At 43.4% G+C, this 13,972-nt stretch overlaps 1 protein-coding gene across 1 annotated transcript in view; it reads left to right on the forward strand.

Moving 5' to 3' along the window:
• The first annotated feature begins 8,278 nt into the window (after positions 1-8,278).
• SLC9A9 (solute carrier family 9 member A9) overlaps positions 8,279-13,972 on the forward strand; it is a 269,909-nt gene continuing 264,215 nt past the window's right edge. Inside the window, exon 1 of the mRNA XM_082224708.1 lies at positions 8,279-8,748. Coding sequence (XP_082080834.1) covers positions 8,574-8,748 — 175 coding nt within the window. The 5' untranslated portion in view covers positions 8,279-8,573. The remainder of the gene's footprint in view (positions 8,749-13,972) is intronic.

Raw genomic sequence — 13,972 nt, forward strand, 5'->3', positions numbered from 1 at the left:
TGTGACATTGGGGCCCAGTATGGGCCACATGATCTCCTGCAATGATTTTGCAAAGTTTTTTGCAGATAAAATTGCTCAGATTCGGGAAGAAGTAGTCTCCACCGTGGGAGCAGGGCCAGGGCGGGAGAGTGCTAGAGTCCTGTCTAGTCAAGTTGTGTGGGATCAATTCCAATCTGTTACCTCCGAGGATGTGGACAGGCTGCTTGGACGAGTGAAGCCAACCACCTGCCTCCTGGATCCTAGCCCATCCTGGCTTATAAAAGCTAGCCGGGAAGGACTGGGCGATGGGCTTCGTGGGGTGGTGAATGCTTCCCTCCGTGAGGGAGCCTTCCCAGACCCGCTGAAAGAGGCGGTTATTAAACCGCTTCTTAAAAAACCATCTTTAGATGCGGCCACGATGGCCAATTATCGCCCAGTCTCAAATCTTCCATTCTTGGGCAAGGTGACTGAGCGAGTGGTTGCTGAACAACTCCAGGCACGCCTGGAAGAAGCGGACCATTTGGATCCCTTCCAGTTGGGATTCACGCCTGATCATGGGACTGAAACTGCCTTGGTCGCACTGGTTGATGATCTCCGGTGGGCTAGGGACAAAGGTGAGAGCTGTTTCCTAGTTCTGCTGGATCTCTCAGCAGCGTTTGAAACCATCGACCATAACATCCTTCTGGACCGTCTTGAGGGGCTGGGAGCTGGGGGCACTGTCATACAGTGGTTCCGCTCCTTCCTCCTGCGCCGTGTTCAGAGTGTGGGGGGGGATGAGTGTTCAGACCCTTGGGCTCTCACTTGTGGGGTGCCTCAGGGTTCTGTCCTCTCCCCCATGCTTTTCAACATTTACATGCAGCCACTGGGAGAGATCATCAGGAGGTTTGGGCTGGGTGTTCATCAGTATGTGGATGATACCCAGCTCTACCTCTCTTTTAAATCAGAACCAGTGAAGGCGGTGAAGGTCCTGTGTGAGTGTCTGGAGGCAGTTGGAGGATGGATGGTGGCTAACAGATTGAGTTGAATCCTGACAAGACAGAAGTACTGTTTTTGGGGGACAGGAGGCGGGCAGGTGTGGAGGATTTCCTGGTCCTGAATGGGGTAACTGTGCCCTCATTTTAGACTCACAGCTGTCCATGGAGGCACAGGTCAAATCTGTATCCAGGGCAGCTGTTTACCAGCTCCATCTGGTACGTAGGCTGAGACCCTATCAGCCTGCAGACTGTCTCACCAGAGTGGTGCATGCTCTGGTTATCTCCCGCTTGGACTACTGCAATGCACTCTGCATGGGGCTACTTTTGAAGGTGACCTGGAAACTACAACTAATCCAGAATGCGACAGCTATACTGGTGACTGGGAGCGGCCGCCGAGACCATATAACACCAGTCTTGAAAGACCTACATTGGCTCCCAGTATGTTTCTGAGCACAATTCAAAGTGTTGGTGCTGACCTTTAAAGCCCTAAACGGCCTCGGTCCAGTATATCTGAAGGAGCGTCTCCTCCCCCATCGTTCTGCCCGGACACTGAGGTCCAGCTCCGAGGGCCTTCTGGCAGTTCCCTCACTGCGAGAGGCCAAGTTACAGGGAACCAGGCAGAGGGCCTTCTCGGTAGTGGCGCCCTCCCTGTGGAACGCCCTCCCATCAGATGTCAAAGCGATAAACAACTACTTGACATTCAGAAGACATCTGAAGGCAGCCCTGTTCAGGGAAGTTTTTAATATGTGACATTTTAGTGTATTTTTCATCTTTGTTGGAAGCCGCCCAGAGTGGCTGGGGAAACCCAGCCAGATGGGTAGGGTACAAATAATAAATTATTATTATTATTATTATTATTATTATTATTATTAATTCTGTTTTAGTGGTCCTTAGGAAATGGAATGAAAGCAAAACTGGCAATGTTGTGATACAAATTTATGGTGCACCCACACTTGGGAATACTGCGGTACAGTTCTGGCTGCCTCATCTCAAAGCAGACATTGCAGATCTGGGAAAAGGCTCAGAAAAGGAGAAGCAAAATGTGAAAGGAGTTGGAGGAACTCTGTTATGAGGACGGCTTGCAATATTTGTGGCTCTATCATTTAGAGAAAAGATGACTAAGAGGAAGGAGGGACATGATAGAGGTGCAGACAAATTTGCATTGTATGGAAAAATAAGAGGAAGACATATTCATCACCTTTCTCATAATACTAAAACCTGGGACCAACCACTGAAGCTAAAGGTTGGAAGAACTGGGACAGATGAAAGAAAGTACTACAGTGGTGCCTCGCAAGATGAAAATAATCCGTTCCGCGAGTCTCTTCGTCTAGCGGTTTTTTCGTCTTGTGAAGCAACCCTATTAGCGGCTTAGCGGCTTAGCGCTATTAGCGGTTTAGCGGCTATTAAAGGCTTAGCGGCTATTAAAGGCTTAGCGGCTTAGCGACTAAAAGGCTATTAGCGGCTTAGAAAAAGGGGGGAAGCGAAAAAAATCGCAAGACTTGCAAGACGTTTTCGTCTTGCGAAGCAAGCCCATAGGGAAATTCGTCTTGCGAAGTGCATCGAAAAACGGAAAACCCTTTCGTCTAACGGGTTTTTCGTCTTGCGAGGCATTCGTCTTGCGGGGCACCACTGTACTTCGAAGAGTAAATAGTTCCACTGTGGAATTCACTCCAACAAGTTGTACTGATGGCCACCAGCTTGGATGGCTTTAATGAAGAATGAGACAGATTCATGAAGAGTAAGGCTATCATTGGCTTTGATGAGCAAAGAGGGGGCAATAACTTCCTCTTCAGCTGACCTGCATGGATCACCTGACTACCACGTACAACAAGACTTGCTTTCCAAGGAACAATTGGGAGAAGACTTTGCAGCTGCGTCTTTAACTGCCCCACACCTGACCTCACATTAGGCCTTATCTGGCCATCAGTCTACAGGTTCCCCACCACTTCATTTAGACCATCAGGGAGGACAGATGTATGCGTGGTTTATTTCATAATAATGATATGCCACCTCCATGCTAAGAGGCAGGATACCTCTGAATACCAGATGCCCCACTAGTAACTTTTCTAGATGTCTGCTGACGGCAGAAGCAGGACCCAGGACTATATGGCCTTTTCTTCTGACCCTTGTTCTATTATTCTGTTCATATAGCAGATTTTGGAGCATTAAATTGAAACAAGCAAACTAAAAGTCACAAAATAATACTGGTATAGGCATAGCTACGTCACACATTACTGGCATTATCCGAAAGGTGCCTGAAAAATCTGTGCAAGCAAGTCTTACATTCATTGCAGTGGTAACAGAACTCACTATCTGAAGGAATAATTACATTCTCATTCTCTCTCTCTCTCTGTTAAATGATAACCTTTATTCTCAAGGCTGCCCAATATTCCTACATTTATATTTCTGCATTTCATTGTATATACTTTGTTGTGTAGTGAATAAGGGGAAGGAGGGAAATTAGTTGGGAGGGCTGCTGCTTCAGAAACACCATCCTAAAGTCTCTTTGGGACTACAGATTCCAAAGTTAAATCCCAGCAACTGTGTTTAAAACAAATAGTCATAAGAAAATGACTATAAAATGGGCTATAAAGATCTCCAGGAACATTCCCCAGGGACAAACTGAAGAAATGTCTGCATTGTTACCCATGGAGTTCACGTTATTCTCCCTGTTTTCTCTACTTGTCAGTATAGGAGATAAATACAAGAACTATGTAGCCTCCCGGCTTCCATTTTCTCCATTTGATCACTTGTTTTGTGCAAATAATTGTGTGTGTGCCATCTGTACAGCTGAGCTGCCTGTCTTTGCTCCAGGACTTGAGTCTTGTTTTGAAAGGATACTATCTCCTGACTTGGAGAGTACATGGATCGTTATTTCATCAGGCCGCATGGAAGTTTACAGCCTCCCTTTTAGAATATTTATTGTAGATGGGCAGCTGAAGTATCTGCCTATGCATAAAATAGTTACATTTTTCTTAGGAAGAATTACATCCTCTCAAAATATTGTTGTGAGCATCCTCTTGGGCTCAGTAAAATGGGTCTCTTAATATATATATATATAATTAACACTAGTGGATATTGCCTGTATCTGGATCAGCATCAAATTGAGTCATCTTTGTGAAGTACAATACGATAAGAAGCCTGAAGAAAAATCATTATCTACTACATGGCTTCAAGTCTTCATGTGATTTCCAGTTACAAAAGCTCATACATAAAGGGAAAACTAAGACATAAAGAAAATGCCAGCAGTACAATAAATAATTAGCAAACAAGGCCTGCCTTGTATTCTGATTATTCAATGTGCTAACACTTCCAAATGTCTTCGTTTTCATTACAGCGAGAGAGTTTTCATTACACTAAGATAATTGTATCATTCCCCCCCCCTGATTTTGAACAAATAGCTATAGATAACACACTAAGAAAGAGTCCTTTCATATATTGTTCCTTCTAAAAACACAAGAAGGGGGCAGTCAACAAACATACTTATTCCAGGTTGAAGTTTAATCCCCACCCCTTTTCTTACATTCTCCCCCCCTCTTTGGAAAACTTTTTAAAATGGAATTTTACACAGTTTATGGACTGTTATGGGATATGCCCAGATCCACATAAGTAAAAAGTATTTCAGGTGAAATTCATAATCAGTCTGGAAAAGGCATCCATTCTTCCATAAAACACTCATCATTGGATTCTCTTAATTTTGCCAGTTCTGCATAGTCCATTATCTTACTTCTCCATTCTTCTTTTGTTGGAACTACTTCTTCCTTCCATTTCTGCGCATATAGAATCCTAGCTGCAAATATGCAAACTGATTCAGTGAGATGGATATTGGGGGCACTGTTTTATAGTGATTCTGATCCTATCTCCATGGTGGGATCAGAAAACAGCATTGGGTGATTTTTCCTCAGCTCCTTGACCTTTGTGCTGTGGGGTATCACAAGATACCACCTTGTCCCCAAGGCTATTCAACATCTACTTGAAGCTTCTGTGAGTGGTCAGGAGGATTGGGGTGTGGTGTCACCAGTACACTATTTCTTGTTAACATCTGAATTGGGAAATGTCATGGACCAATGCCTGAACTTGGGGGAAGGCTGAGTGAAAGTCAACAAACTTAGTCTGAATCCTGAGAAGCTGCTGTTGGTAAGATGTTCAGATATTTCTTTAATTTCCTGCTTTGGGTGGAGTTGTACTCATTGTAATGTAGCAGCCAAGGAGTCTAGGGATGCTCCTGGATTGATTTATTGCATTTATATCACCTCCTATCTTCCAAGGAGCTCAAGGTGGCATACATAGTCTCCCCCCCCATTTTAGCCACACAACAACCCTGTGAGGTAGGTGGGGCTGAGAGTGAATGACTGGCCCGAGGTCACCCAGGGAGTTTCATGGCTGTGCAGGGATTTGAACTGTGGCCTCCCACTTCTTGGCCTGACACTCTAACCACTGAACCACACTGGCTCTCAAAAACTCAAGGACATTAAGAGCATTTCATTGCTCTACAAAAACAAAGTATATATAAGCACAAACTAGTAAGAACATATCTGTATAAGGAGATCCTCCAAATCTCAAGACTTCCCCCCATCCCCTCCATCTAAGCATCTACAACTGCATATTCATCCGTACTCCAATTTTTATATCAAACCATATTGTACATAATATTTTTTACACTACAAGTAAGTCAAAATCCTGCTCTTGTTTCCATTTGCTTTCAGTTATCTCGTAAGTAACTTATACATTTTTCCCATTCTTTTATAAAGTTTTTTTCCCTTTTGGTTTCTGAGTTTTCCGGTCAGCTTTGCCATCTCAGCATATTCTATCAGCTTGGTTTGCCATTCTTCTCTGGTAGGGACTTCGTCTTCTTTCCAACTCTGAGCTAATAACATCCAGGCGGCTGTTTTTCCATATATAAAGAGTCTTTTCTGCTCCTTTGGTATGTCGGTGCCTGTAATTCCTAATAAAAAGGCTTCTGGTTGCTTAACAAAAGTTATTTTAAGCATTTTTTAAATTTCATTATATATCATCTTCCAGAAAGCTTTTATTACCTTACAAGTCCACCACATATGATAGAAGATACCTTCTTTTTCTTTACATTTCCTCACTTCCATATCATCACTTCCATAAATAAAAACAGTCTTACCGTCATTAATCTTCACAAGTCTGTCGCCTTTATCCAACCTCTGAGGAGGTTCGCCAGGAATGCAGTCCGAAAACAAATCCATTCCTCCTCCCGGTTGTAAATCCTTCGACAAAGCCTGGCAAGATGGCGACTGTTTTTATTGCTGCGTCACTCCAAAAGCTCTTATTCTTTACTCAGTCTCCATAAAACATACTTTTGGTTAAAGTTCATTTCCACACAGTCCTTAAACATCCTGCTTAGGTCAGTTAGCCGACAGATCCAGTATGGGAAGGGGTTTTTAGTTAATCATATAGAAGAAAAGAAAAAAAGTTTCCCCCCCATCCAGTCCCGCTGCCGACATACCCAGCCTTTGATGTGTCTTCTCCATGAAATATTCCTGTTGCTCCGACCCGTCACTCTTCTTTCAAAGAGGTCCCTTCGGTTAGCAGTCTTCACTCTCCTTCTTCACTTGAAATATGTGCATTTGCTTCTTCCGAATTAATTATTACAAATTGCTGCAGCTAGTGGCGCGATCAGGGACAGCGTCCAGGAGAACCGGAGTCCACACAAGGGCATTCTGCCTACTGCCCTGGTCACCCCCTTCTTTCGGCTCTGGGGGTGATTTATGGGCACAGCAGGCAAGGGCAGTGTTCCCCATATCCTTGGGGCAACAAGGGAGGCTGCATACTCCCATAACAGCCTCTTAATTACCTCGTGTGGGCTGGAGAGATGTTATTGTCAGCCATCTTCCAATGCGCCCCTAGTGACCCCCCCAAAAATGCCATCACTGTTGTCTTTTAGGTTCCTTTTTAGCAACCTTCCTTTTTCAACAAGTTTTTAAAATGGAGATTCTTATTCCCAGGAATTGCCTACAGCAACGAGGCCCTTTACCGGGCAGATGGCGTTCATCTTTCTGATGGCAGAAATGATGTGTGGTTGGCCGATATTATCAAAGGCATGAGAGGTTGGTTGCAGGTGTGAGGGTATTGGCAGTAAGCGTTGGGCTTGTTTGGTGGTTAGGCATTGGAATAGCAATGGGGGGGAGGTACGGCCATCACCTGCCCCTCCGTGCTCAGGGGTATTCTGTTAAAGGAATCTGGGGGGCTGGATCTCGTCCGAAGCCCGGGGAGGGGCTAGGGCAGGGGTCTGCAACCCGCGGCTCCGGACGTCACCTTCCCGCCCGCTCTCAGATCGTGGCTCCAGAGATATATTTGTTTTAAATGTCACAATGGTTTTGCGGCTCCCAGTTGTTTTTTCTTCGGAAACGGGTCCAAGTGGCTCTTTTTGTCTTAAAGGTTGCAGACCCCTGGGCTAGGGCCATGCCACAACCCTATCGGGAACCTGGGGGATGCTCGAGTCAATCCACATCAGCGGAGTGCCCCCTACTGGTGGTTTACCCTTACCAGACTCCCTGCAAGGCGGGCAGGAGTCAAATACAGTCTGTTGAAGCCAGTGCCTAAGCTAAGACAACTCACATTCTGTAACCAATAAGGTAAAGGTAAAGGGACCCCTGACCATTCGTTCCAGTCATGACTGACTCTGGGGTTGCGGTGCTCATCTCGCTTTATTGGCCGAAGGAGCCGGTATACAGCTTCCGGGTCATGTGGCCAGCATGACTAAGCCGCTTCTGGCAAACCAGAGCAGCACACGGAAACGCTGTTTACCTTCCTGCTGGAGCAGTACCTATTTATCTACTTGTACTTTGACGTGCTTTCAAACTGCTAGGTTGGCAGGAGTAACCAATAAAGTTGTGGCCTAAATTTTGCCCATTAACATTAACCTAAAATTCTGTGTCCTTGTGTCTTTATTCTCATGGGGGTGGCTTGGGGCTTTGACACGCAAGTGGCATCTCTGTTGTCTTTTTAGTTCCTTTTTAACAACCTTCCTTTTTCAACAGGTTTTTAAAATGGAGATTCTTATTCTACTCTGTATCTGTATTTGATTTGAAATTGATTTTATAGAGAATTTTTTTTATGAACCTTCTATTCTGAATTGCTTTGGGATGTACCCAGAGAAGTAATTCATGAACAAAACAAAATAAGCAAAGATAATAAATCATTAAAACATAGAGCAGCAATCATAAAAACATAGAGCACCCTTACAATTAATGATGGCACTTGTTTAAACTTTGCCACCTTCTTAATGTGTAAACCCTTTCTCCCTCTTTTTTTTTAACAACAAAAAATCATTTGCAGATGAGAAAGCCATCAAGGCACACCCCAGTAAAAGACACTACAGTGATGCAACCTCAAGATAAAAAATGAGACAGGACAGCTTTAAGAGGGAAACAGGAAGTTGTAACCAGAATCCAGCTGAATTCAGATGCTGTGGCAGTTTGCTGAGAGGCTGCAAATAAAGCAGATGTGTTTGTTGCGAATTTCAGTACTGTCTAGGCTTTCTTTTACCAAAGCAGCCATTCAGGATTTAACGTCTCAAGTTTTCTTTAGCATGGCATTTTCCAGCTAATTCTGCGGGGTGATTGTAGAGTATTGAAAGCAAATAGCGATGAAATGGAGAATCCAAGGAAATTAGGGTCAGTGAAAGATGAGGACCACTTTTATCACCAGGGTGCTTTGGAGCTGCTGGTCTTTAACTTCTTGCTCATCCTTACGATACTCACCATTTGGCTGTTTAAAAACCACCGATTCCGCTTTTTGCATGAAACGGGAGGCGCCATGGTTTACGGTGAGTCAAAAGTTGTGCCTTGCCGTTTTTTAAACTTGTTGCATAATGTGCGTAATTAGACACTTGAGCTCAAAGTGCTTTCAAAACCCTAAATGAGGAGATGCATTAATTTAAAAGTCACAAGCCCATTGAACTGTGCCGTAAAATAACAAATGCAATCCACCCTCCTTTCTCTCTTTTCCTTTCTCTCTCTCTCTCTCTCTCTCTCTCTCTCTCATATGGAATAGCTCGAGGATCACTTGTCAAGGAAGTAAATGTCATGAGCACATTGTCAGCAAAACAGGCTTCATTGAGCATATCACATCTCCAAAACATTTGTTTGTTTCCTGCGAGTGCCTGACCGGTTTAAAGAGATTATTTTTCATAGGACTATGCTGAATAGACTTGGGTGGAATCTCACTACCAATATGCCAGATGGGAGCACAGTTGAGTCTTTATTAGAGAACCTGGGAGAATCCTCCTGGGTCCAGCCCCCCTCTGTTGGATGTAGTTTCAGCAAGCTTAGCTCTCGGTTGTTGTTTTTCCAGGGCTCTTTTTCTCTTTTTCATTTTAATAGGTTGTGAAAAATGAGACACTCTAAAAGCTGTCCTCAGGAGTTTTTACCCCATCTTGAATCTTGTAGTTTACATTCTTCTTTATGTGGGTTTTCTTGAGTTTCATATGCGAGCCATATGTGTAAGAAGGACCTTCTGTGAGCTCCACAGTTAGGAAACCACATGCTAGGTAATGAATGTGCTATATATCACCCTGTGATAGGAAGGGGACTTTTTGTGTGTGTTCTTATGTGAAGTTTTACTTTCGCCGGGTGCAGACACAATCTTTTCCAAATAGCAACATCTTGCTCACACACGGTTGGCCTTGCTATAACCCTACTGAAACAGACAAGAATCCCATAGTTTACAGAGCAAACATAATAATTGCACTCTATAGGAACTCTGCAGTTTTAATAACAGCATCAGCGTTCATGCATTAGGAATTCAGAGCCCTGCCAGGATGCATTAAAAGTTTGCCTGCCTTTAAAAACACTGACTCAGTTAATGCATTAACCCTTCACTTTGCTCCTGTAAAACCAGAGATAACACTGAAGAAATAATCATCATCCATTCAGCTTTAAGTACTATCAGCAGTAAGTAAAAAAAATCAACAAGCAAGCCTACAGAACTGAGTAAAACTACAGTCTGGGCAAAGGAAAAAGGACTGAAATGTATACCTGACACTTTTATAACAAAGCTATGTGTTAACATGGAGTCAAAAGGATAATTAGTGACTATGATTACCTTCAGACATCATATTATTCAGTTTTCCTGACTTTTCCTTGCCTGATCACTTCCACATTTTACGTGATCTGTCACATGATGTGAAAGCCACTTCTGGAAATCCAGTGGAAGTTTAGCACTCATTTCTGTGTTGTTTCTAGAAGAAAACCCCATTAGGAACTTGGTTAACTTGGAAAATTGTGGGTGTTTTGCATTGCAATTTCATGTGATGACATTTGGGGTGATATCCCCACCACTTAAAATTTAGCACGACATGGCAATATATCAATAAAGAAGCCACAGTTCTGTAATGCAACAGGTACTGCAATGTAAAAGGAATGCTGGGAAACAGGACAGAAGCAATAGCATCAGAGCCAGTAAAACTGATACAATAAAAACCCCACATCTGAATGCAGCCTATGTGTGTGTGAAAAGTCCATTCAAGAACCCCCCATGTTGTAGTTACCATCCCTATAAAATTGTCAAGGAAACAAATTCATTTTGAACCTTAATAAAATAAAATAAAAATGCTTTCCGCTCCTGTGGCAGGTTTGACCTACATAGTTCATTTCCTGACTGAAGTTGCAAAATAAGTTCAGGGGATAGAAAGGGAAATTGTTGAAAGCTGGGTATATATGTACTTGCAGCTGTTTCAGATTGGTGAATGGTAGAGACTGAGTGATGGCTTTTGGTAACGTTGTTGAATTTACTGAACAATGAAATTTAGAGCTAACTGGTAGGATAATATGAGAGAAGCATGATGCTTTATTTTATGTTTTGCCTGTCATGCTGCATAAACTGCCATGCTTCCATAAACTGAGAGAGGAGTGCACATGGTGGCTGCCATAGGATTTGGGCATAATCTCTTCTTTCTCACTGTACCCCTTTCTCACCTGATGTGCACCTGATTATTGGTCTGCTGTGCAGCCAGGTCACGTGCATCCAGCAGAGTTCTGCAAGTCACCTTTCAAAAGCCTACATTTTATCTAGACTCCCAGCATATGTTTGCAGGAAGTACATGGTCTGATAGCACTGCAGTGTACCGGATACACAGTGGTGGTGTGTCAGGAAAGAAAGAGGAGTCTTGCAGCAGCCAGCCTGTACTCTGCTTTCTATAAATGGGTGGTAGGGGAGCACGGCAAGATCATTGCCCAAGGCTAAAGTCCACAACATAATGCATCCTGGCATAACCTCTGTGAAAAGTTCAGAACTGTTCTGGAATAAGTGGCTTGCATCAAAGTCTGATGTCAAATGCCTGTGTGTTTACAATTCAAAAGCTGCTATTGATACATCTTATTCTCTTCCTTTTATTCTGATTCTGGTACCTCTGTTTACGAACATAATCCATTCTGGAAGTCCGTTCTTAAACCGAAACTGTTCTTAAACAGAGGCATGCTTTCCCTAATGAGGCCTCCCACCGCAGGTGCCCTTCCACCATTCTGATTCCGTTCTGAGGCCGAGGTAAAGTTCTCAAACTGGAACACTATTTCCAGTTTTGGGGAGTTCATAAACCAAATCATTCTTAAACTGGACTGTTCTTAAACCGAGGTACCACTGTAATGCCAATTTTAATAAAATGCATCATACATTTTATGTTTGGCACTTTTATGTTTGTGATTTTTGAACAAAAAGGCTATTGGTTAACTGATGGGATTGTTGAATTTGCACTCTCGTGAAGCATTACTTGGGGATGTTTGTTCATTTTCTCCCCCCCCCCTTTTTAAACTATGACCTATTTAGAGTGGCTATGGGTTGCATCCATGTTTTGCAGCCTGTCTGAAATATTCATGAACCCTATTGGGTAATTTCCCCATTGTCAGCAGCCATTAACACTGCCTTATTTTTCTTTTTACACAAGAGAGAATTTATCATCTCAGTCCCTTTGCACTTTGGCTGCACTATGGATTGCTGCTGCAATGGATCCCCCAAAGGCTGTAAATGCAAACACAGAATACACTTTGAAATCATAGCACCATGCTTGGATGAATCGGGTACCTGAATCTGAATTTTGCATGATACAAAAATGGTACTTATAGCCCAAACCTATGCTGTCCGTCATCAGTACTATTTGTGCGGTGGCAACTGCAGCTAAAGCATTATCCTAACATAGGCAAGCAATGGGATAAAGCTCTGATACTACTCTGCCTCACTTGAATATTTAAACCTCTAACACCCATGTGCTGCTTCTTACCGGTATAGCCTTACACTAGTGCTGGTGAATAAGCTGGACTGAAATCCCTTTTGAGTGCCACACAAGAAACCACCAACTTCCTTTTGCATCTCAGAAGCCATTGGCACAACAGTGCTGAGTCATATGATATCCTAAAGAGAATATGCATGCTTCAGAGCCATTGGCAGTTGCTGTAGCAGTACTGAATGTGGAGCTGAGTCTCATCTCTGGAGCAAAACAAGCTGCTCACCTTGCAACAATGCTGGAGCATCTTCTGGATCCAGTATACAGTGGTACCTCTAGTTGCAGACTTAATCCATTTCTGCAACTAGAGCACCTCTTCTGCACATGTGTGTGGTGCAATTGAGCGCTTCTGTGCGTGCATGAAGTGCCCAGATTGCTTCTGCGCATGCGTGAAGCACACAGATTGCTTTTGTGCATGCGAGGGCGGCGAACCCGGAAGTTGTGGTGATCACACAGGGTCGCCGGACATTTCACTATCTATTGATCCCTCTGCCACCACTTTATTTCTTGCTGCCACCACCCATGCCCTACCTGGTAAATTACTGAGTCCAGTCAGGGTTAAACTGGAACATAAATTTCTGTTTATTTATTGCATTTTAACAAGCACGTGGTTTCATAAACGGTCTCAGTCAATTACAATCATGGGCTGCCTATCCAGACCTATAACTTCCGCTACCTGCTCACACTCCCTAAACCACCTCTCAGATTTACCTGTCTTCCTAGCTCCTAAATGTTCCTGACTCAGTTTATTTCGCTGCACTAACTCAACCTACCCACACTCTATCCCAATTCACTCCCACTCCAACCAACCACTCAACTCCCAATGAACTCCCCCTTTTGCCCCTCCCAGAGCTGGTTTTATAGTCCCTTTGACTCCACCCCCTGGCTTCTGATTGGGTAACCTGTTTAACTATTTCACCTCCAGCACTCTCATATGTTAACATCACAAAGTAAACACTTCTGGGTTTGCTTTGTTCATAAGCTGAAAGTCCGTAACAAGAGCGGAACGCAACACGAAGTATGACTGTACACACAAACACAGTACAACGTGGTGATCACATGTGAAGTTCCATTGATTGGTGCTTCTTGTAGTTGCTGAAAAAAGGCTACCCATGATAGCTGGAAATTTCAGGCAACATGTGACAGTTGCATCAATCCTATTAAAGATATGGTTATCTGAATCTCCCCGTAGGCACTTCTAAGCTTAGTTCACAGCTTCCTAATTCTATGTCTATCAAATCATATTCTGCCACACTCTAGCATCTCACTATGTAATATGAGAACGTAAGATGAAGCTGCTGCCTCAACCACATGGACGCAAATAAATGTCATTGATTGCAAACTGGATATGTGCATAACAGACTCATAGGCAGCTTCTCATCGTGTATAACAATATGTGTGTGGTTTAAGTGCATGCAGAAGTTTGAAACAGGAAGGAAAGGATGCAGCCTTTCAAAGTTCACGCCTGTAACTCATCAACCACTAAAGCGAGCATGAAAAGGGAGTTCAGCTCTTTGCTTCAAAGTGGAATGCTTGCACTCGGTCAAAGTCAAGACAGAGAAATGCATCTGCGGATCATTCACTCCCATGTAGTAGCTGGGCAGTAACTTATCTTTCTCTTTGGAAATAGGATAGTAGAGTTAAAATATCTGCTGTTCAGAAATGACTGCAAGGCAAAACCAATCCCTCTCCCCCTCCACCATTCGCAGAATTTCTTTCTCAATTATTCTAAGTCAGACCTTCTGGATAGCTTAGAATAGATTAGACCCTCTGC

The sequence above is a fragment of the Podarcis vaucheri genome, assembly GCF_965113315.1.
Source record: "Podarcis vaucheri genome assembly, chromosome: 5".
NCBI classification, from domain to species: domain Eukaryota; kingdom Metazoa; phylum Chordata; class Lepidosauria; order Squamata; family Lacertidae; genus Podarcis; species Podarcis vaucheri.